We start from the raw sequence: 25,854 nt of genomic DNA on the forward strand, positions 1-25,854 counted from the left end.
CATGAATTTGGGCACGGAGCGATGCAGCCAGCAGTGGGGGCTGCTCGAGGCTGCCTCATATGCCATCCTCGCCGATATGCCTCACGCAGGCAGCGCTCCGGCTGCTTGGAAGAGCTGCCCGCCAGCTCAGGCTTGCAACAGTCCCCCGCTCCTCCGGATGAGGGAAGCGCCGTAGCCGAGCAGCACAAAGTCGGTCCGGGTGATGCCGGCCGATCCACCGCCGCCAGGGGCCGCGGACGGCGCTTCCCGCCGACCGAGGGGCGGCCCCGGCGCTCCCCCCGCACACCGTCGGGTCGCTCTTTCCGCTCGGGGCGGTACGTGCCGGGCCGCACGGGAGCCGGGGCCACGCGTGGGGCGCTCCGTGCACGTGGCGGGAGAACGGAGGCGGGACCGCTGCCCGCCCCACCCGCTGCCCCCGCCCCAAACGGAAGGCGCAGCCCCTCCGCCCTTATAGCGGCGGGGGGGGCCGGGGGAGGCGGCACTCGGCCGGCGGTGGCACGCGCAGGTAGGGCCCGGCGCTGTGGCGGGCCCACGTGGCGTGGGGGGGTGGGATGGAGCTGGGGTTGGGGGCAGCGGGGTCCTTCCTGCGGGGAGGTCTCGGGGCTCCACGTGGCTGGAGATGGGGATGGGGGATGTGCGTGGAGGCGGCGGGACCTCGTGGCGGGAGCTTTAGTGACGCGGTTCGGTTCGGCCGCGGGGACGCGCAGCCCCGAGCTCCGCCGCTGGGACGGGAGCGCGGACGGTGAGCTCCGAGCTCCTGCCTTAAGGCCGAGGGTTCGCGCCCGACTCCGCCGCGGGGATGCGAGGATGAACCGGGGCCGATGGGCCTGGCGGTGGGCTGCGATCCTCCGCGGCCCCGGGAGCTGTTGGGGCCTCGGCCGCGTGCTCGGGGCCGCCCATGTGCAGCGCCGGGTCGCGGTTCGACGGCGCTCGCCGCGTCCGCTCCCGGTTCGCTGTGCCGTCGGAGGTGCCTGCCCTTGTGTTTCATGACCTTCCCCACCGAAATAATTCAGGCCTTGGGTTGTAGTTTTTTTTGGTCGCGGTCGGGCCCGCGTTCAGCTTTCCTCCCCCACGTGGAGTTGCGGCGGGAGGTGGTGGCCTCCCCCGCCCCGCGAGGTGCTCCTGAGGCCGGGGGGGGGTGGGGGCCGCGCCTTCGGTGATGCACCCGAAGTGCCCTTTGGGCGGGGGCTGTCCAAAACAAAGGTGCGGAGCGCTTTGGGGCCCTCCTATGCCGCGGCTGCAATCGCTCGTGGGGGCGGCCCCGGGGTGGGCGATGCCCCGCTCTTGTTTGTGAGCGGGGAGGGTAAATCCGCTCTGCCTTGCGCGCTCCAGATAGCGGGGATGGATGCGAGGCGATTAACCGAGTTCTGGATGGTTGATAACGAAAAGGAGCTCCTGCGGGAGCTGAGGCCCCGGGGGCCGCGTGGGGAACATGTGGCTGCTGTCTGCTCGGCTGAGGCTGTGGAGCTGTGCTCAGACCGGGGCCCACGCGTGGTTCCTCCTGCAGGCAGTGGGGCTGAGCCCCAGGCCCTGGCAGCCCACTGCCTGCCCAAGGCCTGTGCCTGTAGGAGGTGGGGGGCTATGGGGCCCTGGCCCTACTGAGCAGCCTGACGCAGGGCTTGAGGTGCGGGGCTGGGCTGGGCAGTATCCAGAGTGAGACATCGGGACCAGTACAGCTTGCTGCTGCTGTTTGGGGCAGCATGGCAGCCTTTGCCAGAGTGTAGGGATGTGCCTGGATCCTGTGGCTTTGGTGGTGCTTTCTGCTCTCAGCATGTGCTGGGGGCTGTGGGGTTGGGCCGGTCTGGGGGGGCCCTTCTGTGGCTGCCCAGGGCCTCTGGTGGACTCACTCACATCGAGATGAGGCATGAGGGCCTGAGGCTGGGTGGTGGGAAAGACTGCAGTGCTCCCAGTCCTATAACTGCACTGGGAATAGGCACAGTACATCTGTGGGGCTCCCACCTGCTCCATAGGTGTGGCCTGCACTGGTCCTATTTGGTGTTCTTGGGCTTTGGTTTCTCCCTGTGTCAGAGAAGCCTTTTAGTTCCCTCACAAGGCACCTGAAATGTAGTGGTGTTTGTTTTCTTGCTGTTCTGTGTGCCTGAAGCCTTTCTGTGGCGAACAGGCATCCCTTTCTCATGCTGAGCATGGTGACTTTGTGCAGGCTGCCTCCTGGGTACCTCTGCTCTCAGGCTTTTCTGACCCTGGGAAAGAGCAGAGCTGAGAAATACCACTGCCCTGAGTGCTCCTGGGGCTCAAGATCCCCCCAGGCCCCGTGTGCTGGCCTCAAAGGAGCTTTCTCCATCTTCATCTGATCCCTGCACGGTTAATCTTTCAACTACACACAGGTGTGGTGTTGGCATGCTGTGAGCTTCCCTGCAGTGTCACAGCTGTGGCCATATCCTGTCCTGGCCCTCCAGGCAGAGATGTGTGAGCACTGTCCCTTCTGTGCCCACCAGGAGGTGGTTCCTAATCAAAAGGTGCCAGTGGAGCATCTGCTCCCTGTCGTGCTCTGCTCTTGCCCTTGCCTTGATTTATCTGGCAGCTAAGGTGGAAAATACCTGGAGACTTGTACAGGGCTGGAGGCTTGCGTGATTCCGTTCTGTAGGTCCTTCATGAGGAGTTGAAAAGTTGCACGTAGCCTAAGGGAGGCAAGTTGTGTCTAAGCACTTCAGCGTTAATGTTGTAGTTTTATGACTTCTCCCATTTCCTTCTGTGGAATAAGCCCATAATAGCAACCTTTCTGATTAAGAAAGCAGGAGCCTCTTGCCATTATTGTCTGAATGACTCATTTTGAAATGCTCCCTTCAAGCTGCTGCTGTGTAATTGTGCTGCAGCCAAAGAAAGTTCGTGTGGGGCTGTTGCTGGTTCCCAAAACCACAGTCCTGCAGGTGGTGTCAGGTAATCTCTGTCCTTGTAGCTGCAGCTGCCTGCTGCTCGGGATGCCTTAAAAAGGGATGGGATGGATGTGGCTGAGAACAAAGGCAGGGAGCTGCTGCCCTGGGGGAAGAGAGGGGTGGTTGTTTTGACCGAAACAGCTGTGTGGCTCTGAGGTTCTGCAGCCCCACACAGTGAATCCTGGAGTGCAGCGTCCTTGGCTGTGTGTACTGATGTCTAATGAAAGAATGCTGGTGCTACTTGGTACCGCATTTTTCTCGTTCTGAGAATTTCTTGGCAGGGCACAGATTGTCTCTGAGGTGTTCCTGAGTGCTGCAGTGCTGAGGTCGCTGTTTGGAGAGGAGCATCTGCTCCTATTGAAGTGTGGCCTGCACCTGGGGCATGGCTGTGAGACTGAAACCTGTGCGAGGGGATGCTGAGAGCCACAGCCCTCCTGGGATGGGGTCGGATGGGGTGGGGGCTGTGCTGTGCAGGGAGAGCCCAGCAGGAGCTGTGCCACAGTGCCTGTACTGCCACCACCCTACAGCTGTGGGTCAGAGGGATCTGGGAGAGTTCTGTTTGAGTCATGGCCATTGCAGGATGTAATGTAAAGAAAAAAAACAAAAAATCAGCCAGGGTTTTTTCCCTTGATCCCTCTGCTTGCTTGCTTAAGCTTGCTTCGTGCTTTCTCATACTAGTAAGGCTCCTGGTCCTTGCTCAGACAGGCTGAGATCACTGGTGGTAATACCTGGAGACAGCAGCCTGGAATGAGTTCTTATAATGGACCTGTTTTGGTGGAAGAAATCAGTACCTGCTTTCTTGTTTGTTTTGTTTTTTCCTCCCTGCCCTGCTCTGTGCTTCTGACAAACAATCTCGGTGTCCTGTTGCATCAGCTCCCTCCAGGCGGGAGGGCAGTGCTGATGGCTGGGGTCAGTGCATAGCTGTGCAGCCCATGAGCTGGCTGTGGTGGCTGCTGTGTGGGAGATGATCTGCAGATCCCTACGTGCTCTGTCCTCAGCTGCTGTTTGTAGTGGCTGATGCTCAAGCAGAGCCTGCAGCCCTGCTGAGGTGAGTGCTCTCCTGGGTGCGGGTGAGTGGGCTGCTGCACACCTCTGATCCTGCACTGCAGGCTGAGGCTTGTGCTGCTGAGCAAAAGGTGAAAGCAGCCACCACTGGCACCTCTGCTGAGCAGCACAAAGCCATGCCTTCTGGCATCTGCTTGTCTGCCAGGCCAGCAGACTGCAGCATGTCTGGGGCTCTGCTGGCCATCCTCGGGCAGAGGAGGAGTGCTGAGATGTGCTGTGGCTGGTGAAGGAACCTTGAGCTCATCTGCGTGGGCTGCTGTCCTTGGGCAAACTGTACATGCTACTGACCTCGCATCACCCTGGGAACAAATGCTTCAGCTGAGCAAGACCTCAATTGAGTATTGTTTTGGTGCAGAGTCCCTGCAAATGCTGGGTCGTCACGTATGCCATGCACTGTTAAAACCCTGGCTAGGGGCACTCGCTGGAATTACACCCCCCTGCTTAATTCTATAAATGTGCTTAAAACCAGTGGAAGCAGTGTCTCATTAGTTCGTAGCAATCTGTACTGGATTTTTCCTCTGGCCTGAAAATGTCCTGATTTGAAGCTGTGAAGTGTTATTTGCTCTCCCCAGCAATAAGCATAAGACTTCAGCTCAGGGCCAGGGACTCCGAGGGGCTCTTGGGTTCTGCCCTGGGTGCTGAGTGAGTGCTGCTACTGTGGGAAAGGCTTTAAAGGCACCTGAGACAGTGAGTGTGATGGTAACGTGTCCCTGGTGCAGAAAAATCCTGAGTAGGAGGGATGGGTGAGAGGGGACAGGCAGGGATCTGCAGGGCTGGGGGATCTGCAGTGCTGCCTGCAGGGAGAAACCCCTTGTGCCCTGAGAAAGAGCACTGTGAGGTTACCTTTGTAAAGGGATTGCCCCAAAAATATTTAGAGCAGCATTTGCAGGGCCTTATAAATGTGAGCCTCTGTCTCTCTCTCCTCCGGAATTGTGCCAGTCTGGGGCCTTAAGAAGCACAGCGATTTGCTGGGTTATGTAAGTAGAAGTCTTTAAGATCTTCCTGATTTGGGCGCCTTCAAAGAGGAGACCACAGTAGCAGCGTGTAGGACCTGGGAGAGGGAAGGGACCGTGGTCTTCTCCAGGATCCATTTCCATCTGATACAGGCAGGAAAAAAGAAGCCTCAACTTCTGCACTTGCCATTGCTGTGCAGGGTGAGGGCTTGCTGTGGGCTACCTGTTCCTGCAGGTTCGTCAAGAATTTACAGGCTGGCAGATGTGATACTTGCAGACATTACTTGGTCTCATCAGTCTTTAATTACTGCGAGTATGGTTGCTTTGTTTCCTAATAGGGCAAACTGTGGCTGGCTGCCTGGCAGCTGTGAATATATTTCCAAACACATCTTACATGTTGCTGCCCTTCCAAAACAGAACTGTAAATGTCATAACTGTTCATTTACTTTATGTATTTTTCTCTTGCAGAGGGGAGGGGAGCTTTCCCTCTGGACTGCCTGCCTTGCATGTGCTTTTTCTCTCCCATTTGGAGCCTTCCTTTGGTAGAAGTAGTGTTTTAAAACTGGCCTTCCTCAATGAGGCTTTGTAATGAGTCAGGGAAAAATGCTGTGACATGTAGAGCTCATGTAAACCCTCTGGCATCAAACTTTGGGGATCTTGCTTAATGGTCTCCAGCTTCAGTCCAAGGTATTTCACTACGTGTTGGCACTGCAGGAGTGGTTGCCTTGCTCTTCAGAAGTCCTTTTATGGAAGGATGCCACCGGAGCAGCCACAGGAATAGGGATGAGCCCAGCCACAGTGATTTTGGCACAGCTGAGCTGCTTGGGAGTGATGGAAGGACTTAAACCTGTTCCCCAACACCTCTGCAGTACCCCTGCCTTTCTGTCTAATAGCTGCTGCTACCAGAAGCCTTTATTTGTGCTATCAAGTGTTACTGACTAGTAGCTTTTTTTTTTTCTGTTACCAAAATGCAGAAGCCTACTTTTTCTTATAAAACATTTTGGGCATATCACAGTAGTTGGATGATGCCTCAAAGCTCACTGGGTGCTGTGGGAGCTCAGTATGTCTCAAAACCCAGGATTGAGCTGGAGGTGGTGTCAAAGCCCAGTATTCCTATCAGTGTGTAACTTGTGTGTGGGTTGCCTCTGCAACCAGAGGGCACAGTGCATGGTGGCTGCTTGGGGTGGGCCGTGCAGGGCTTGGCTGCGGTGGTTTGAGCTAATGGGGGTTGCTCTCAGAGGAGCATCCCGTGAATGATTCCTGTGTCTGGAGGAGCCTGTGTGCTCATGACGGTCATGTGCTGGTGTGGACAAAATACCCTTCCAGCCAAAAAGAACCATGCTTGGGTCAGGCTAAACCAGTCTTAAAGGCTTAGGGCAGCCTCGGGTGCTGGGCTCCTCCTGCCTGCTGGCCCAGAGCTGCTGCTTGGCAGGTGGAGCAGGGGCCACCTGGGGCCTGGCCTCTGCTGCGAGGTGAAAGTGATCCGGGCACTCGTGGGAAGGAGCAGGCTGCCAAGAGCACAGGGGAGCACGCCAGGTAGATGCTGGCATGCACGTGGCTGTGGATGCGATGGTAATCGCAGCGAGCCCGTGCTATAAATAGGGCACATCACACCTCTGTGCCAGTCAGCGTGCTGCTTCATCTGAAGCTGTCTCTGCGTTGTGTACAGGAGCTCTGTTGTGTCTTCAGCTGAAAACTTGAGCCAGAAGGTTGTACAGGAGGGTTTGGGCTCTGCTGAAGGAGTTTGTGCCCTCTGTGCTCACAGGAGCAGTGTGCCTGCTCCAGCTCTGCCCTTCTCGGCCTGCAGCAGACATCTTGCTGAGTGGGAACCCAGTGCAGCTCTGCAGGGTTTCAGGGGCTGTGGCAGTTCCTGTTTCTTTGCATATAGTGAAATGCATGTGAGAGCGGCTGGTCTGGTTGTGTTTCCTCCGTGGGATGGATTGTGCTGCTCTCTGCTGTCTGAAGCAGCCTTGCTTTTCAAGTAACTGCAGCTTCAAGGTGTGTGCCAGCCATGCAGCAAGTACAGGAGCTGTGTTGCTGCAGGTACATGAGCAGCCCTGTCCCAACTGCATTCCCTCGTGCTGGGCCAGCCATCCCCTGCCATGCAGGGAAGGACCCTGTGCTTCAGCAGATGCAGATGAGATTTCCCCCATTTGTTTTCTAATCCCTTCTGGTTCTGAACTTTTAAGGTGGCTGCTCGTTACAGCCGGGTGCTGTCATGAAGTCCTGTGGCCTCTTTGGCATCCAAGGAGGAGTTTAGCCATGCTGGGTTGCAGAGTGGCTGTGGGGGTGTCCTGGGAGGGCTGGAGCACCTCCCCCTCCCTGCCCCAGGGGAGGACAGAGCCCTGGCAGCATCCCACTGTTGTTGCTCACAGCTAAGTTTAGCTGCAGCCTGTGACCCTTAGGTACTGCAGGACTTATGGGTGTGCTGTCTTGACACCTGCCTGCCTTTTCTTTGCAGAAAGAAAGGAGTCCTGTCTTGTGCACATAGTTTTTCCTGGTGGATGCTTGTTTAATAACCTGGGGATGCTGCCCTGCTCCAGGCAGCCCACCGTTGCATGGGGTAGTTGCTCTAGAGGGCTTCAGGAGTCCCTTCCTAGTTCCCCATTTTAGGGTTTCCCAGATTTTCCTGCCTGCCTGTGGGCTGCAGGAGCCCCAGCACACCTGCCCCCTGCCTGCCTGCATGGGAGCACTCACTGTTGGCTGAAGCACGGGCATCTTCCTGACTTTCTGCAGGTGATGGCTTAGGTGTGTGTAGATCTGCTGAGACACTGCTTGTCAAATGAGAGCAGGTTTTGGGGTCTCCAGCTCGGGTTAATGCTCTCTGCTGAGAGTAGCATTCATGGGAAAACTGTGCAAGCAGTTCAGAGCTTGTGGAGCCTGTTTCTAGAGCACTGGATTGTTTCTGGGCTGTTTCTGCAGTGCAGTGTTGTCCCAGGCCCCAGCCTGGTGGGTGCTGCTTTGTGGGACCTAGCAAAGCCAAGGAGTGAGGGTACAGCACTCTGTACTCAGCTGAGATGATACTTTGTCCTTTGCAGATCTTTGAACCTCAACTGATTCATTGCCTGCCTCATTCAAGATGCCACCTGCCATTGGAGGCCCTGTGGGATACACTCCTCCTGAAGGAGGCTGGGGATGGGCTGTGGTCATCGGAGCCTTCATCTCCATTGGATTTTCCTATGCCTTCCCCAAATCCATCACTGTGTTCTTCAAAGAGATTGAGGTCATCTTCAACGCATCTAGCAGCAAAGTCTCATGGATCTCCTCTATCATGCTGGCTGTTATGTATGCAGGAGGTAAGAGAACTGAGGACAGCATTGCATGTGCTCTTGCACTGGAGTGTGGGATGCTGAACCTCACTAATGGCATCTTGCTGTCGTGCCAACAGTTAAAACTTTCAGCAAAATTAGTCCTCTCGTTATGTGATACTGAAATTTCCTCAGCAAGCTTGCTTGAAGTAGACTGCTCTAAGTTCTTTTCAGTGCCCAGAATGTAAAAGCTGGGTTAATCTGTCCTCCTCAGCAAAGCTGTAGGTAAATTCTTTCCGGGGTATTACAACTCGTGTAATTCTGCCCTTGTTCTTGTAACAGTGTGTGGCTGAGGGTCTGTCTGCCCTCGGCACCCCCCAGAAGGCTGGGGGGAGAAGCTGAGCTGGGTGTAGAAGCCCTGCTGTGGGGTTTTTTCCTGGTTCAGAATGCTCAATTTTGGATTCTGGTAAGCACTGACTGCCTACCAGAGTCTGTCTCCTTAGCTCTGACTGCTAAAATGTGTTCTAGAGCGCACTGACTATGGATGTAGTCTGCTGTTCCCCATTGGTGCTGAGCAGTGTCTTGGACAGCTTGTGCTGTTTGGAGATGGCAGCATGCACTGGAAGAGCAGAAACACGAGCAGAATAAAAGCCAACTACTTAAAGTGAAACAGCTCCCCTCTCCTCTGCTTTAGAAACCACTTGGAGTCTCTTAATCCCCAAGCTGTGCATTTTATGCTTTCTTTTACACCAGCAGTAGCAGGCAGACTGTGTTCTGCTGGGGCAGTGTTCCCAGTCCTTGCATCCCCTGTCCCTAAGTCCCAGTGCCTTGTGCCAGCCTGCACATGCAGTTTTGCACCGGGTAGCCTGGCTGAAAGAAGTTCTTATTGGGACCCTGCTGTTGTGTGTCCTTCAGAGGCAAATCAGCTTGTACTGCTGCCATCCCCAGCTGGCAAGGTGCCTGCTCTTATTTGCATTTCTGCATCAAAAGGAGCTGACGTTAGTGGCCTGGCTGAGCATGAGGCTTTTCCTTTTGGGGAACAGGCTCTGCTTTGTCCTTGCTTAGCAAGCGAGGCAACGGGCACATCGCTCTGCTCCAGTGTTATAACAAGCTTGTAAACAGTGTAGCTGCCTTAATGAGGCTTGATCTGGGCCATTCCTTCTCCTAATGCACTGAGAACAGTCCCTCTGCATGCCCCACAACCTGTGATGCCTGGTGCTCCTTGGACTCGGGGTGGCATTTGCCTCTAATCCTGAAGACTCCCTTGTCCTGTGCCCCACGCTGATGCTGCCAGCTGCTTGTCCTCAGCAGTGCCCATCAGATCCAGCAGCTCACTGGCTTTGTACCACTTGCTGTTACGTGCATCCCTCTGTCCTGGTGGAGTGCAGCCTCCTCCAGTGGAGCTGCTGTGGTAGCAGCTGAGCTTCCCAAACGGTCTCTGGGCTTTGTTTAAACTAGGCAGAAAGGTCAAGTAGTGTCTGAGGACCCATGAATAACATGTTGACAACCTTGCTATCTGTTAATGGTAAAACTAGGTCTGTTAATATTCAATGGATGTTCATTCAGTTTATTTAAATACATTTTAGTATCTGTAGAGCATGCTTTGCAGTATCTAATCACTGTTTGCTTTGGATTAAAGCTCCTGATAATGAAGCACTTAAAAGGCAGTGTGCTGAGCAATTGGGCTGCTCCTGCCTCGGGGGGTAGCAGTGAAAACTTCAGCTGCATCTCCCTGGCACAGTGCAGGGGCCTTCCCTTCTTCAAGCCCTTGGTGCACTTTGCCCAGCACCCATCAAAGCTGCTGCTTCATGGCCTTGTCCTCCATCAGAACTGTCATGTTGGAAGCAAGCTGTCACTGTCTTATGCTCTCCCCTGGTCCCTGGGGAGCTGCAGGGCAGCTGGAGGCCTGGCAGGTTCCTGTATAGCCCATGGAAAGCTGCTTGCCCAGGGAAGCTGTGGCTTTCAGGAGCTGTGAATGGCCTCTGGGGCTCTGCAGGGCTGCAGACCTTGGCACTTGCTAGGGTCTTGCTTTTCCAGTTGGGATTTCAGCGTGTGCTTTAACCAAATGTCACTATCTCTTATCTCTAGCTGTCTTTGGTCCTTCAGTCCTTCCCCCTTATCCCAGTTCCCTCGCTGGGTGAAATGGCACTGTACAGAAATGAAGCCTGTGCCAGCAGACTTTGTGTGCACGTTTGTCTGATCTCCCTGTGCAAAGGTAACTCATCTCTGGGCACATTTCCTTTGATTCTCCAGGTCCCATCAGCAGCATCCTGGTGAACAAGTATGGCAGCCGGCCCATCATGATCGTGGGTGGGTGCCTCTCGGGGTGTGGTTTGATTGCAGCCTCTTTCTGCAACACCGTGGAGGAGCTCTACTTCTGCGTGGGGGTCGTAGGGGGTAAGTGCCAGCTGTGCTCTAACGGGATTGCAATGGGGAAGCCTTTCTCAGGGGAGCAGTTTCTGTCTAGTAATTCTTATGCAAATTCATATGGGTATTTCTTAAGTCCCAATTTCATTTACATATCCAAGTAAGAGGATGGCTCTGGTGATGCAACACAGAAGGAATGTAAGTGCACAGGCACTTATTCGCCTACTTAAAATAGAAAGCCTCCCATTATTCCTATCTCATGTTAGGATTGTTCTGCACTAGTGAGTGTAAGGTCTGTCACAGGTCGTGGCAGTTCTCTTTTCAGCTCTCCTAACTCTCACTTGTCCTTGCCTTGTCCTCCCAATTGCCTCCACAATGGGTGTTGAGGTGCTGAGTGCTGTTCATACAGGCTGAAAGTTAATGTAGTTGAAGTGATGCTATTGAACGCAAAGATCTGAAGCCCTGATTTCTTGCTCCTTTTGCTCAGCCCCTCTGTCATTGCTGCTGGCTTGTAGGGATGTAGAACTGAGTCCTTCCTTTCTCCTCTCCAGGCCTCGGACTTGCATTTAACCTGAACCCTGCCTTAACCATGATTGGCAAGTACTTCTTCAAGAAGCGACCCCTGGCGAATGGACTGGCCATGGCGGGCAGCCCTGTGTTCCTGTCGACCTTGGCACCTGTGAACCAGCTCTTCTTTGGCATATTTGGCTGGCGAGGAAGCTTCCTCATCCTCGGTGGTCTCCTGCTGAACTGCTGTGTTGCTGGGTCCCTCATGCGGCCCATCGGTCCCAAGCCAGATCAGCTGAAAAAAGAGCCCACCAAAGAGGTATTGCAGGAAGCTGGGAAAGCGGTGAAGAAAGGCGATGGTGATACGAGCACGGACCTCATTGGTGGGAAGACAAAGAAGCAGAAGAGCACACTGTTCCAGACGATCAACAAGTTCTTGGACCTGTCCCTGTTCACACACAGAGGCTTTCTGCTCTATCTCTCAGGCAATGTGATCATGTTCTTCGGGCTGTTCACTCCCTTGGTCTTCCTCAGCAATTATGCAAAGAGCAAGAAGATTGCCAACGAGTCTGCTGCCTTCTTGCTGTCCATCCTGGCCTTTGTAGACATGGTAGCCAGGCCTTCCATGGGACTGGTGGCAAACACCAAGTGGATCCGACCAAGAGTCCAGTATTTCTTCGCCATCTCTGTGATTTACAATGGGGTGTGCCACCTCTTGGCCCCCATGTCCACCACCTACGCTGGGTTCTGTATTTATGCTGGCTTCTTTGGCTTTGCCTTTGGCTGGCTTAGCTCGGTGCTGTTTGAAACCCTGATGGACCTGGTGGGAGCTCAGAGGTTCTCCAGTGCTGTCGGCCTTGTGACCATAGTGGAGTGTTGCCCTGTGCTTCTGGGACCCCCTCTGCTCGGTAGGATGCCTCTGTGTGCTGTCTTTCCTGGTCTGGCCTTGCTGTGGGGCTATGGGTCCCACCTATGGGCAGTGCTGTCCTTTCCCATGGGGCTCTGTGCCTGGGTGGGGGTGAGGGAGGGTGAGCAGCAGCCCTGGTCCTGCTCTGATATATGGGGTAACAGGGGAGGTGGGCCTAAAAGGAATAGACCTGAAACAAAGGTGGTGGGCTTGGGCTGCTCTGGGGAACGCTTCCTAAGCCCCGAGCAGCTCCCAGGTGGTGCTGGAGGTGGCCTTGCTAAACTGTCCCCTCTCTGTCCCATCAGGTAAGCTCAATGACATGTATGGTGACTACAAGTACACGTACTGGGCCTGTGGGGTCATCCTCATCGTCTCTGGGATCTACCTCTTCATCGGGATGGGCATCAACTACCGCCTGGTGGCGAAGGAGCAGAAGGCGGCGGAGGAGAAAGCGAAGAACGAAGGGAAAGAGGAGGAGACCAACATCGACGAGGCTGAGAAACAGAAAGAAGCAAACAACGATGTGGCTACCTTGCCTCAGAAGAGCACAGAAGACGGTGTCAAAGAGGAGGAAAGCCACATGTGAGGGACTGGTTTTAATCCCAGTGCGTCGGGGGAAGCGCCGCTGTCCTGAAGCGGTGTCTGGGGAAATGCTCTGCTCGTGTTGAGCGGCTGTGAGAAGTGTTTAAACCAGGTGTTCATTTCTTAAACCAGGCTCTGAATCATCTTTGCATCTGTGTTCAACAAAGGTAACAGAGCTACATGCGCAGTATCCTCGCATGTTTGGGGTGGGGGTGGGGAAGGGATGACTTTTTATATTCTGGCTTTTTAACAGTAATTTGATTGTACTAATATGTGCCTTACAGTCTTCAAATCTAGCTGAATCTGAATGAGCCTTAACTCTACTCTAAGCCGTGCTTTAGCTCTGTATTCTGCTCGGGGTATGATGTGTGTGCATACGTGTGTATCTTTGGGAGTTCTGTTGTTAAAAGCCATACAAAGCAGGATACTGGGTTTGTTGGAGCACGATAGATGTCAGGGCTGAGCCCCAGATGAATCCTGCTTCACACGCTTCTTACTGCAGGCTCTGGCCATGGGGGCAATGGGTCTTCAGCTTCTGTGCCAGACACCTCCTGGCTCTGTTAGGTGGTCTTCAGGCATGTTTTGAAAACCTTTTAGCTACTGTAGTTCTTTCAAATCCTTCTTTTTGTAGTTTTGTTCTCATGGGAAAAGCAGGTTGGAGAAGGATGGCCGCAGTTCATGTCAGGCAGCATCTTCTTTGTCCACTCTAGGCCTGAGCAGTCCCTATGGGGTGCATCAGTTCTCCCCCAGCAAGGAACAGTCTGGGTGTTGGGGTCTGTTGGGGTGGGGAACCTGGCACAGCTGAGGCTGCTGACTCTTCTCAGTGTAACAAGATGTAATAGGAAATGTGTATGAGTGGAGCTCAGCTGGCACTGCTGCTGGGCTCGGGGTGGGTGGCAGTCCCTCAGCCTCTCCACAGCAGACCCAGAGCAGGCTTCCACCCGGGGGACACCAACCCAGCATCCTATCCAGCCAAGACAAATGGGTTTGGATGCTTAATGCTTCACAGACCGAAGGGGCCAGATGGACTTGACTGTTGTAGGTGCATCCCTGAGACAGGCATTCTGCTTTTCCTCTTTTATCTCTTAGAAAAACCTCTTTTACTCGCTTCTGTTCAACTTAAGATCTTAAGGTGATGGATGCCTTACCGCTCTCATCTAGGACATGTAAAGGGGAGGAAAGAATTTGTAAGTATTTATTTTTTTATTTTTTAGCGTTGGACAATATCTCAATGTACCTGGGGCAGGTTAATGGCTCTCAAGTTATAGTACACATTGATCAGAAATCTTGTGAGAGGCTATTTTTTTTTTCAAATAAACTTTTTTTTTTTTATGATGATCCCCTCTAATGTTTAACTTTTCTTTCATGCTGACAGCATGTTCCAGAAACGTGCCGGAGGATGTGTATTTTTGGGCTGGTTCTGGGGAGATGAGGGGTTGAAGCAGTATGCTGATGGGTCAGGTATGGTGCAGAGCAGTTCCTTAGCAGGTCCTTGTTGTGAGAGAAGAGGCAGCAAAGAAACGTAGTGCTTCCCTTTGAGGATGGCTGAACCTCTGCATGCAGATCTCTTCCTGCAGCAAGAAGCTCCTTGGCCTGAAACTCCTGCCTGCAGGAGACAGTGCCTTTTCCCATGGGCCTGGCCAGGGCTGACACGGTGCCCGACGTGGGATGTGTAGGAGTGCATGTGTGTGCATGCCTGTGTACGTGTCTTATTGCTTCACTTGCAGACTTTGCATGTCAGGAAAGCACAGCCTTGGGGAGAAACTGAGTTCCTACCTTCTGCTCCAGCTGCACAGAGCTGCTGCTAGTATGGTGTGCCCTGCTTGGGCTGGAAGCTGCTGTGGTTCCAGCAAGGGGATGGAGTGTGTGTGTTTTGTGCCTCTTTTACTCTCTCTAGCTGCAAGATGGCAACCACCAAGTGTTCCTATGCGCTCTGTTTTTAGAGACAGCTTTCCTCTCTTTTTAGCAGGATGCCTGTGGAAGCTGTAAGGTCCCTCCTTATTGCCCAGTGTGGGCCACCTCCTTGTCTGCTCTGTGGGCAGGGCTGTGATGGAGAGGCTCCCACCCCAAGCCCTGCTGCAGCCTCTGTGTGGCTGTGGATGTCTGCAGGCCCTGTCCTGCCAGGAGGAGGGAGCCCAGCTGCCCTCCATCAGCACCATGGGGTGCTTAGTGCCCATGGTGGCCTCGCTCAGGGTGCTGACTGCTCTGCCCTGCACCTCTCCTGGCTGCTGCAATTCTCCATAGTTTTCAGCCAGCTCCAAATCTCACAGAAAAAAAAAAGGCCAGGGTATTTCATACTGTAGAGTAACTTTATAAAGCCAACAGTATTTTTGTACAAAATGACTTTATTGTACTGAGCTTGTAATACTGGAAAACCAAGTAATTGTATTTTTCGTAAGTGCTGTGTCTATTGTAGTTACCATAACTGGTTCCTGTTGCAATAAACTAACCGTGATGAGCTGTGGTGTGGTCCCCGTTCTGTAGGCACAGATGGGTCCGGGGGTGATGGGTGTGGAGGCTGAGCTGGTTCCTGCACCCTGAGTGGGGCTGGGCAGCACGCAGGCTGCTCCTGTGCCCACTGCTCACTCCCAAAGGGCTGTTCCTTCTGCAGGAGGAAGGGCTCAGCTCTTGCTGCTGTGCTTTGACCCCTGTGAGCTGCCTCGCAGGAGGAGTGTACCTCTTCCCTGGAATCCAGTAGCACAATTACTGCTACCTTCCTTACTGTAACTAACGCTGCTTCCCTGCCTGTGACTTCTGAAAGGCAGCTGGGCTGAGGGCCAATTCACGCTCCTAAGGAAAAGATGTTTAAATAATTTCCTCCTGTTTTGCATTGCTGAGCTGATAACGCTCATTACCCAATCCTGCTGTTTACTCGAGGTGGCTGGTGGTGCTGCTCAGGGCCTGGCTGAGGGCTGCAGCCCTCCCTTGGGCATGGAGGGGATGAGGAAGGCTGGTGCATGGCACGAGGAGTGTGGCCGTTGGGTGTTGAGATGACTCAGGCTTGAGTGTGTGGGCTGGGCTGCCTGCGTGCTGCTGATGGGTGGCACCATGGTCTCTGCCCTCCTTGGATCCCTGGGCAGGAAGCAGTGCTGCTGCAGGCAGCGTTACCCCTGTGTGGGGCTGCAGTGGGCAGGTTGGGGGGTGGGGTGGGGTGGGATGCTGGCCTGGCTGTGCTCTGCAGGAGTTATTGCAGGCGTTTCCTCGAGGCACTCGGGCAGACTGCCTTCCTTCCTCCCGGGGCAGCAAAATAAAATTCCCTTCATAGCAGGTAGAATTGAGGAAATAGTTGGGAGTTAATTCCCATGCCGTTTGTTTTCCCAGCCAGCTGCACTCCCTGGCCAGCAATACACATCAGTGAGCAGGGCTCTGGGGGGGAGCAGGTGGGCTCAATGCTGGCCAGATCATACCTCCCATCCCAGTGCCCGCTCCCCTCCTGTCTGGCCCCACTGGGGACACGGTGCCAGCTCCCCTTGCTGCTTCCCCAGGAGCTGCCCCAGTGCCCCTGGCCCTGTGGGCTGAGCTGTGACCCCACTGGGTTGCCACCGGCTGCGGTAGGAGGGAGGGGGTGAGCCCAGAGCCTTGCACGCACCGGTCCTGGCAGAGCAGCCTAATCCCCCCATAATGCGCACAATCCCTTCGGAGATGAAAGGCGTGAGCCCAGAGCAGAGCTCATTCATGTGACAAACATGAGGAGAGGATCTGGGTCCCTGCCCGCTGCGGGCCGGCTCCGCGCACCCGGGAGTTTGTTCAGGTTTTTTCGGGAGCTTTGAGTTCTGCTGAGTCTGCAGCTCTGGCTGAGCAGTCAGGGCTGCTGCTCTGCAAACAAACTCCTCTGTTCCCAGCCGCCTCGCGAAGACACTGGCACGAGTTGTGCTGATGCCATGCTGGGAAGAGGAGGCGGCGGAGCCGCTGGCCTGAGGGCAGCAGCCCAGAAAAACCCAGTCTGGTTGGGACTGGAGGCTGCAGCGTGCCCGTGGGGGTGGCTGTGCCTCACCAAGCCATCCCATAGCCAGCACCGTGCATGCCCGGCTGCTCCCTGCCCTCCTACGATCACCTTGGCACACCCAAGGTCCATTTGGACCCTGCAGGTGGGTGCTGACAGTGTGCTCTTGCAGATCAGAAAGCAAATGGTATCCTGGGCTCCATCAGAAGAGGGGCAGCCAGCAGGGAAGGTGATTGTCCCTCTCTACTCTGCTCTTGTGAGGCCTCATCTGGAGCACTGCGTCCAGGTCTGGAGCCCCCAGAACAAGAAACACAGGGAGCTGTTGGAGAGGGTCCTGATGATGATCAGAGGGCTGGAGCACCTCCCCTACGAAGACAGGCTGAGGGAGCTGGACTTGTTCAGCCTGGAGAAAAGAAGGCTGCAGGGTGACCTCATTGCGGCCTTTCAGTACCTAAAGGAGCCTATAAACAGGAGGGGAGTCAGCTCCTTGGAAGGGTAGATAGCAGCAGGACAAAGGGAAATGGTTTTAATTTGAGGGTTTGCATGTCGGGGGGAAGTTCTTTGCTATGGGAGTGATGAGGTGCTGGAACGGGCTGCACAGAGGGGTCGTGGGTGCCCCATCCCCGGAGGTGTTCAAGGCCACATTGGAAGGGGCCATGGGCAACCTGATCTAGTATGAAATGGGGAGGTCGGTGGCCCTGAGTGTGCCAGGGGGATTGGAGATTCATGATCCTTGAGGTCCCTTCCTAACTTGTGCTGCTCTGTGATTCTGTGACACGCTGCATCTCCACTGCCTGCCCTGAACCGTGCAGGGAGAAGCACCGTCCCTTAATGTATGAGCACAGCAGCATAACAGCAGACACATAATCAATTGCAACAAGATGATCATCAATTATTTTCACTGCACATTCTATTCTGTTAATGAGAGCCCTTTGCTGGTGCCACGAAAGCATTGAGGAGGCGGTGAGTGATGCTCAGCTGCTGCGTGGCTACAGAGTTCAGCTCACCGTGGCAATGCAGTCCTGTGGTTCCAGCTGGGCTGTGTTCACTGCAAACACAGCCAAGGACACCCCACGCTGCACTTTGCCCTATGCCTTTTCCCTGGGAGGACTCGAGACCTTTGCTCTGCTTCCTGCAAACCGTGGTGGCCTTGTGTTGCTCGGGTGCACCCAGCAGCACTGCAGCGTGCAGCAGTGTTCCCATTTCTGTGTCCCAGCGTGCTGCCCGGCATGGGGCTGGGGCACTGCCACCACGTGCTGGGCACACAGGGCCCGGGCCAGCTCTGCCGTGGGGAGCCCACCTCTCTGAGCTCAGCACCGTGGCTGTGTGTGGGGGGGAGTGGCTGTACTCGGCCTTGAGATGGGTCCAGACATGTCCTGAGTGTGCCCACAGGTGCTGGATTGGTGCTGTGCTGTTCGTGTGGTGCATGGGGCTGCAATCAGGATGTGTTCATCCTGCACACAGCACGAGGCTGGGAGCTGCCAGTGGGTGCTGGGAGCTGCCAGTGGGTCACTTCCATGCTGCAGGAATGCAGGGGTCAGCACCGAGTGGGGTGTGGGGGAGGTGGGGGGCTGCATGTGGTAATTGAGGATGAGCCTGATTTGGGGAATTTGCTCTCTGTGATTGAAGATCCACATCTTGGTTTCATCCCCCTCTGCCTTCACTCTGCTGCAGCCCACCCCTGGCAGTGCCCTCGTGCCCCCCTAGCCCCCCTCCCCTTGCCTTGCACGGGTGCTGCCCTTGTCACATGCATCTGCAGAGCTCAGCATTCCCCACAGCTTAATTGAATTGAATTTGGGAGTAATTGCTCCTTAATCACATTTTCACAACCTGCAGAGGTTGAATCTGCTTCGGGGTGAGGAGCAGAATCACAGTGTGGGGGATTGCCCCCGTTGCTGCCCCCACAGCACACACCTGAGTCCTGCAGCAGCAGTGGGATCGTGGGGGCTGTGCATCAGCCCAGGGGCTGTGAGGTGTGGGCACAGTGACCCCAGCAGTGGCTGTCACAGCCCACTCCTGCACATCCAAGTCGGAAGTTTATTTTATCGCCTGAATCAGCTGCCCCAGAGCCTCCTCCCTGCTGTCAGATGGAGATTAACAATCAGGGGAAGTGGCTGAGCAAGGCCCTGCCAGGATCCAATCTGATGGGGAAGAAGTTAAAGGAAGGTATCAGTGAAATATTTCAGGTTACTCTTCAGATAAGAGACCTCATTTGGGGAAATAGTCTTTTTTTTTTTTCCCTTTTAACTTTGTTTCAGTTAACTAAAAATAAAAGCCATGTTTTCCTGACCTCTGCAGACGTGCCCCCACGAGTCAGCTCCCTGCAGCCGTGGGTCCTGCCCCACTGCCCCACATCCTTCACTCCCAGCCCAGGATTGTCCCAAGCCTGCAGCCACCACATCAAAACTAACTGGAGCTGCGAGCTACAACAAATGTATGGAAATGGAATCAATTCTGCAATCTGATGACTCAGTACTGAAGAGTCAAGTCCCACACCACGCTGTGTCACATCTCAGGTGGTTTCATTGCTTTTATCTGCATGCAGGGAGCAGGTTTACCCAGTGTTCAGCTGAGATTGCAGCAAAGTGGACCGACCATTGCCCCCTGCCCTGTGACATCCCAGCAGAGTGTCCCTACTCTGCCCCAGCGCAGCACTGGGAGAGGGATTGCAACCCATGGGTGCTGCAGGGCCCAGCAGCTGCAGAGCTTCCTCTGCAGATGAGTCACTGTATGCAGAAATGAGGGTACTGGGTTTGTCTGTTCACAGCTGTAGCTGCTTGGCACAGGAACTGCGTGCAGTTTCTCGCAGAAGGGGAAGAAGGAAAGCAGAGCTTTGGTTCTGCTGAGGCCGCCCTGCTGCGGATGGCAGGGACTGATGTGTACAGCATGTGATAAAGGCAAACCCTTGGTGTCACCCAGAACAACTCCTACGAGATGCTTTCACCTGCAAAGCACGCAGGGGAAAGCAGTGCCTGCAGAAGACCCATAGCAGAGCTCTGGGGTTGTGATGTGTGGGGCATTCCCAGCAGCCCCTCTGCAGCACTGCGGGCAGTGGGCACTGCACTGCACTGCAGCACTGGGGCAGAGGCACTCACATATGTCCCTGCATGAGGTGATGACTTTGTTTCACTGTAAAAGCGAGACCTTAGGGCCCTGTGTGTGTAATGAGCAGCACATGAGTCAGAACAAACCCAATTACACAGCACACCTGTGCTAACAGCAGCTCCTGAGACCGAATGGGGATCTCACACACCTCAAACAACTGGCAGTAAAGACCACAGTCTGAAATGCCTGCTTCTCACACGGGCAGCTGCTATAAAATCATCACACCTCATTACAGGACCTCGTCACAGAATACCAGCTCGCTCATTGCTTCGTTTTCGGCCCACGCTGCGCGGGCCCCACAGCAGCACAGGACCCGATCCCCCCCCCGGGCAAAGAGGGACGGGGACACCTCGACGGCTGCGGGACGACAGCAGCACAACGCGGCACCAGGGGGCAGTGCGGGGCCGGAGCGGCTGCGGGAGGCGGCGGAGGATGCGGGGTCCCGGAGCTGCAGCACCCGGCCCCATCCTCCTGACCCCACCGCCCCTTCGGGCATCGATCAGCGCCGAGCAGACCCCACCCCCCCTCCTCGCAGTCTCTTCTCCAGGTGAACGGCCCCGGGGCTTTCAGCCTTTCCCCTTTTTCAGCCCTCTCCTTTGCGTACCTCGCAGCCGCGGAGCATCGGCGCGTGGGTAAGAGTGGGGTGGGCTTTATAATTAAGGTCAAACGCTGCCTGCTGGAACACGTTGCTCCTCGTGGTCCTCTTGCTGATCTGTTGTTGTTATTGCAAGTAGTGGACGGTTTTTCTTGAGAATTAAACGGAGGAGAAAAAGGGTAAAAATAAGGACCGGTGCTGTCAGTGTGTCACCGTGGGAATAGAGCAAGGAGCATCAGAGCACAGCATGGCTGGGTGGAGGAGTGCTGCTTGCAGGGAGCTGGGAGGGACAGGAGAGGAGAAATGAAAGTGGAGTGTGAGCAGGAAACATCACGACGGATGGCTCAGGATGGAGGCGGAGGGTTTGGGACAGCCTCAGTGACCTGACCTCACCTGGGAGCTGGGGAAACCCGAGGGACCCCGGGCTCTGTCCTGCAGCCCCCAGCAGTCAGAGCTGGCATTCCTCCCTGCTGCACGAGCACTGCGGGAGAGCGAAGCGTGGCATGCAGCTGAGGATGCAGAGTGTTATTTGCAAATGAATGCCCGGTCGGCTGAGTGGGCTGTTAACAAGTTAAATGAGGGGGGAAGGTAACGGGATGGAGAGCGACTGGCTCATGTCTGATGAGGAATCAGTGATGTCGGGAATGAGGTAGGGAGGAGGTTTAAAGGGAATTCATTCTCAGAACGGGCTGGAAAGGGCACAGATAGCACTGCACTCAGCCTCTGTCACTGCGAGGCCGCATCTCTTCCTCCACTCCTGCTCCAATGAGCATCACTCCCAATCCGGTTCCAAAATGGGACATGCACAGAACCCAATTAAACATATTCCAGCTTTGATTGTACCCCTGGTACCGTGTCAGCTTGGCCAAGGGTGCTTACAGCCATTAATCACCAGGGCTGAATTTGTGCTGGCGGACTCATTTAGCTCCCGCGCAGGGCTGCGATGCTTCCATCGTGTGCTTAACTTTACAAATAATTTATCAAACACAACACCCAATTAAATTGCCTTTCAGAACCCTTTAGACATTATATTGATCTTCCTTTTTCTACCTTCACCGCTAACTGTGGTCCTTGGGTTTGCTTAATATCATCAACGTTGCTGCAACTCCCTGAAACCTGAGCCCACGCTGTGCTGCTCCTCTCTTTGCTGCACACTGCTTGTTCCGAGCTGCAAAGTGCATTTCTTGCCCCACCCTGGGATGCAGGAGCAGCAGGGAAGCACAGCCTCGTGCACAGGACATGCACAAAATGGGGTTATGGAAGCACAGGAAGGGCTGAACCTCCACTCCATCACCTGCAGCCTTAATAGCAGAGCTATAGAGGTCCTCAGTTTAGCACAGGAGGGGGCAGCTGGGGACAGGCAGCTCCTGCCCGGCCTGCAGCCCTCAGAGCTATCAGGGCTTGTGCAGGGGAGCGCGTGGCATCTGAATTAATCGCTTTATTTATTCGCGTAATTAAATTGGAGTGGTGCCACCAGAGAGCGGAATGAAAGTCGTAATAAAGGATAAATATGTGGGGCTGGGCAGTGCTCCTGGGGCAGCTGGGCAGCTGGGAGGGCTCTCCCATCTCCCTGCCCACCCCGCTCAGCCCTGGGCAGGGCTGGGGGGGAGGGGGCAGGGATTCACGCAGGCAGCAACATCCTGACAGCACCCACCCGCTGCCCACGCTTTTCTTCAAGCTGTGGAGGGCAATGAAAAGTAATCCACTATCACTTCCACATCTATATATCCTACTTTGCAAAGCAGCACCGTGTCAGGCCCCCCCAGCAGCCCCCCAGCCCTGCAGTGGGCTCAGTGCTGGGGTGGCTGCGGTGCTGGGATGGGCCCCGCTCTGCATGCACAGCGCATCCCCGCGTGCAGCGCTGCAGTGCCATCACTGCTCGCAGAGTGCCGAGTTCCTGCCTCCTCATTTAGGATGTCACAGCTTGCCTTTGCTCTTTTATGCTTTGTACTCTCCGTGAACTTCTCCTTCCCGGGCCCCATTAGCTGGTTTAGAACTTTCTAACAATCATCAGGGAGTTGTTCATTGCTAATTGTGCAGTCAGTAACGCGCCCGCCAGGCTCCACAGTGCTCCCCCCTCCGCTGCTCATTATGGTGCATTTTGAGGACCTGGAGCAGAGCTGGCACCCGTGGGCAGAGTGGGTGCTCCACAGGATCAGGCCGGGTCCTGCACTGCTCTGACCCTGCAGCATTGGCCCACGTTGATGCCAGAGCTGCTCTGGCTCCGGAGCAGAGGATGACAATTTCCAGAGGTCCCGGCTCCCATGGGGACGTGTGCTGCATCCCACTCTGAAAAAGGGATGTTCCAAAAATGAAAGCATTTTCAAGACAAAAGGCACAATGCATAATGACTGCAGGCAGATAACACGTTTAATCCTCCAAAACAAGAAGGAAGATCCGTGCTAATCCCTGTGATCCCTGAGGAGCGGGTGGGAGCAGCTGAGCTGGGAGCTGTGCAGCCCCTCCTGCCCGTCCTTGGGAAGGCTCTGTGCACCCACAGCCACTCTGTTTGCAAGGAAAACCAATGCCCTTTGGCAGCAGGACCCCACTGTAACCGAGCACCAAGTTAAATAAGTTCTAGGAACTGTGTTTGATCTGGGGATGGGCTGGGGGAGACCTTTGGTACCCGGAGGATTAATGTCCAATCTTTGTCCTGCACACAGTGTACAGCAGTTAATAATGCACTCAATTCTGTAGCTTATCCCCAGTCCTCTTCACCAGTAATTAGATTGGGAAATGATGACCTGTGGGGCCGGCGGCATTTGCATGCTGGCCAGAGCTAATCAGAAAGGAAAAAATGCACTTCTTTAATTGATTTAGGCCATCAGATCTGAGACCAGAGGAGAAAACATCTTCCTACCAAACCCAGGTGAGGGTTTTGTGCCCCACAATCCTGGAGGCAGAGCTGCACCCACGTGCCGAGCAGTGCCTGGAGCTGCAGGGCATCCCATCACCTCCCCTTGGGAGCCTGACGGCCTTCCCATGGCAGTGCCCTTTTTGATTTACCACCTGCAACCCCTGAATGTTCTTGTCTCAGTATCTACCCGATGATGAGCAACTCGTGCTGCTGTCGCTCGCTGTGACATTGTTCTCAGCGCTGCTGCACTCTACTGCCACTGCATGTCACTGTTCAGGCAGCGGCAAAGGAACACTTTGGAGAGGTTCAGCACAGCTCTGGGGAGCTGCTCCTGCAGGAGCTGCCCCTGACCACGTCCTTCTGCACAGAGGGACCGGCGGGGATACATCAGTCAGTGGGGCATCGGTCCCAGCACCGTGCAGGTGCTGCTGGGGCACAGCAGAAGCCCTCTTCTCTGGCCCTGAGTGCTACAACATGGGATAGACATCACTGACAGCCCACTGCCCTGCTGACACCATCGGCTCACGATCCATTCCAGTTGTGATTCAGCTCCTCACTTCAAAAGAGAAGTGTTTTCCAGGTGCACGGGGCTGCAGTGCTCTCTCCTCGTTTAACACCTGCCAGGGAGCAAAGGGGAAGGAAGCAACTGCAGAACAAAGAGATTGGTTCTCCCACTGTCCCAAAAGCGAGCAGCCTTACATATTTATAAACTCTCAGCCCTTGCATTATTAAGCACTGGGTGTGTGGTTCACTCTACTCCGAATGCATTGTGTTTTTCTGAATGGGCTCCATGCTACGTGGACTGCTGGGTGTGCTCTGAACAGTATGTGGACAACGAGCAGCCGGGCTCACAGTGCACCAACCTAGTGCAAACTGCACCCAGGGCTCTCCTGGTGGTCCACGTGGGACCACAGGCTGCAGTGCACTGAGCAAGTGGTGGTCCTTGCAGCCTTGCAGAGCCACTCGGGGCAGCAGCTCCCAGGAGCATCATTAGAGTGAAGCTGCAAATGTGGCCAAAGAAGCATGGTGCGTGAGTCAGAGCTGCCCTGGCGCAGGGCTGGATGTGAGCAGACCTGCTGGAAAGGCAGTGGGAAGGGCTGAACGCGTGGGCCTGAGTGCATTAGCACTTGCCATGCACAGCCACGCTTATCAGGGCTTATCCACCTACAAATAGGGAATATCCTCTTCTGAATGCAGCTGCCACAAGAAGTGGCTCTGCAGCCTGGATCCCTTGGGTGCTGCAAATAAGAAAACAGCCATCCCACACACCACGGCCAGGACAGCTCTGAGCCCCCCAGGTACCGTGGGCAGCCCCAACCTGGGACTACTGCTCAGTGCCCCGGGCTGTGCTGAGTTAGGCACGCGGCCTTCATGGGTTTGGAGCGGATGTGATATAAATGCTGAGGACCCAGAGTCAATTTGTTTTAATCTGCTAATACTGCGGAGGCTGAAATATTTGATTATTTTTGCATATTTTACTTTGAAATGCAAATTCCAACAACAGCTTCGATATCTGCGTAATCTCCTGGGGTCAGAGGACAGAGGGCAGCTAATCGCTTGAAATAAATCTATTTCCTGGTAATTCTTCGTGCTGTCAGGCACCATCTAGCTCTCATTTATCCACCTGGCTGATCTCTGTGAGTCCCCTGGCTCTCAGATCATCATCCTTCTGCCACCCCAAACTGGCTCAGGGCAAGCAGCTCTGCCTTCAGCCCTGGGCAGCGCTGTGGGTACCCACATGCTGTCATGTCTCAGTCTGGAAATGAACTTTTCACTCAGATACAAGTGGCTGAGGGCATACCAAGCAGGATTTCTGCTGCGGGTGGACATCACAGTACAGACAGCAGTGCTCTCCCCCGGAGGGGCTGTGTGCTTTCACGGCACTCAGCAGCGAGCTGGGATGGAGAGCTGCACCAACCATCATCTCCTTCGTCTCCAACCCACATCCACCAGCAGCACCTGAGGTTTCCTCAGCCCAGCCAGTTTCTGGTGTCTGTACACCATTGGAAAGAGCCTTTCATTACTGCACAGCCCCAGCTCTCTTCCCCGCTCCCCTCTCTCTGCCTCCCCACACTGCCCTGCCTGGAAACACTGATGGTAACAAAAGTCCAACCAGCAATTAAGTTGAGAAGCATGAAGCTGGGGTCAAAACTATTTTCTTTCTCTAATTACATGGAGAGCACATTCACTGTGCTTGGAAAGCAGCGTTCCTGCAGGGAAGGAGGTGACCCTTCAGGGCAGGGTCTCCCTGCACTCTTTGCTCCCAGTCCTGGCCCCGTTGCCACCCCACTGCTGGAGCAGCACTGCCACAGCTCTGGAATGAGGTTTGTTAAACTGTAGTAGGGTTTGTTACTCTGCTAATACGCCATATAAAAAGGCCATGAAAATCAACAGCGAGGTGTAACGACCTGCACATCCATCCCAGCCCTGCACCGAGCTGTAGCACAGAGCAGGAGCTGCGTGCAGCACTGGGATTGCTCTCCAAACCATACTGGGAGCTCTGGGGGGAGCAGGGATGACCCAGGACCTGACACCACCACAGCATCCAGCAGTGCCCTGAGGCTGCTCCGTCCCTGGCACTGGGGGGGCTCTCCCACAGCCCGGGTTCCTGGTTTGGTTGTGGGACTGCCCCTCGCGCTGGGAGAGGATTTTCACTCCATCAAATCAGCTTTGGTGAATTTTCACTTCTTTCAAACCAGAGCTCTCAGCCAATTAATCACTGCCCAGCTCCTGCCGGCGTGTTTAAGGACTCAGCTGGAGACAGAGGAGATAGGTGGCAGAAATTAATCTTTATGTAACGAGGGCTGAGCGGCAGCGACCACTGCCTGGGC

General features: G+C 54.9%; 1 protein-coding gene across 1 annotated transcript; it reads left to right on the forward strand.

Annotated features, from left to right (window-relative positions):
• Positions 1-456: 456 nt before the first annotated feature.
• Positions 457-13,862, forward strand: SLC16A1 (solute carrier family 16 member 1). The gene is made up of 5 exons (XM_065740351.1): positions 457-505; positions 7,951-8,208; positions 10,414-10,557; positions 11,079-11,942; positions 12,247-13,862. Exons 2-5 carry the CDS (start codon positions 7,992-7,994, stop codon positions 12,525-12,527), a joined length of 1,506 nt encoding a protein of 501 aa, XP_065596423.1. The 5' UTR covers positions 457-505; positions 7,951-7,991; the 3' UTR covers positions 12,528-13,862.
• Positions 13,863-25,854: the final 11,992 nt, after the last annotated feature.

Source organism: Cyrtonyx montezumae, unplaced genomic scaffold (genome assembly GCF_038088225.1).
Source record: "Cyrtonyx montezumae isolate F1298 unplaced genomic scaffold, pur_monq_1.0 scaffold_26, whole genome shotgun sequence".
Lineage (NCBI taxonomy): Eukaryota > Metazoa > Chordata > Aves > Galliformes > Odontophoridae > Cyrtonyx > Cyrtonyx montezumae.

Coding starts and splice junctions, on each gene's coding strand:
- SLC16A1 (XM_065740351.1), top strand. CDS start 7,992: ATGCCACCTGCCATTGGAGGCCCTGTGGGATACACTCCTCCTGAAGGA. Junction 10,558..11,078: donor CTGCGTGGGGGTCGTAGGGG/GTAAGTGCCAGC, acceptor TCTCCTCTCCAG/GCCTCGGACTTGCATTTAAC. Junction 11,943..12,246: donor TCTGGGACCCCCTCTGCTCG/GTAGGATGCCTC, acceptor CTGTCCCATCAG/GTAAGCTCAATGACATGTAT.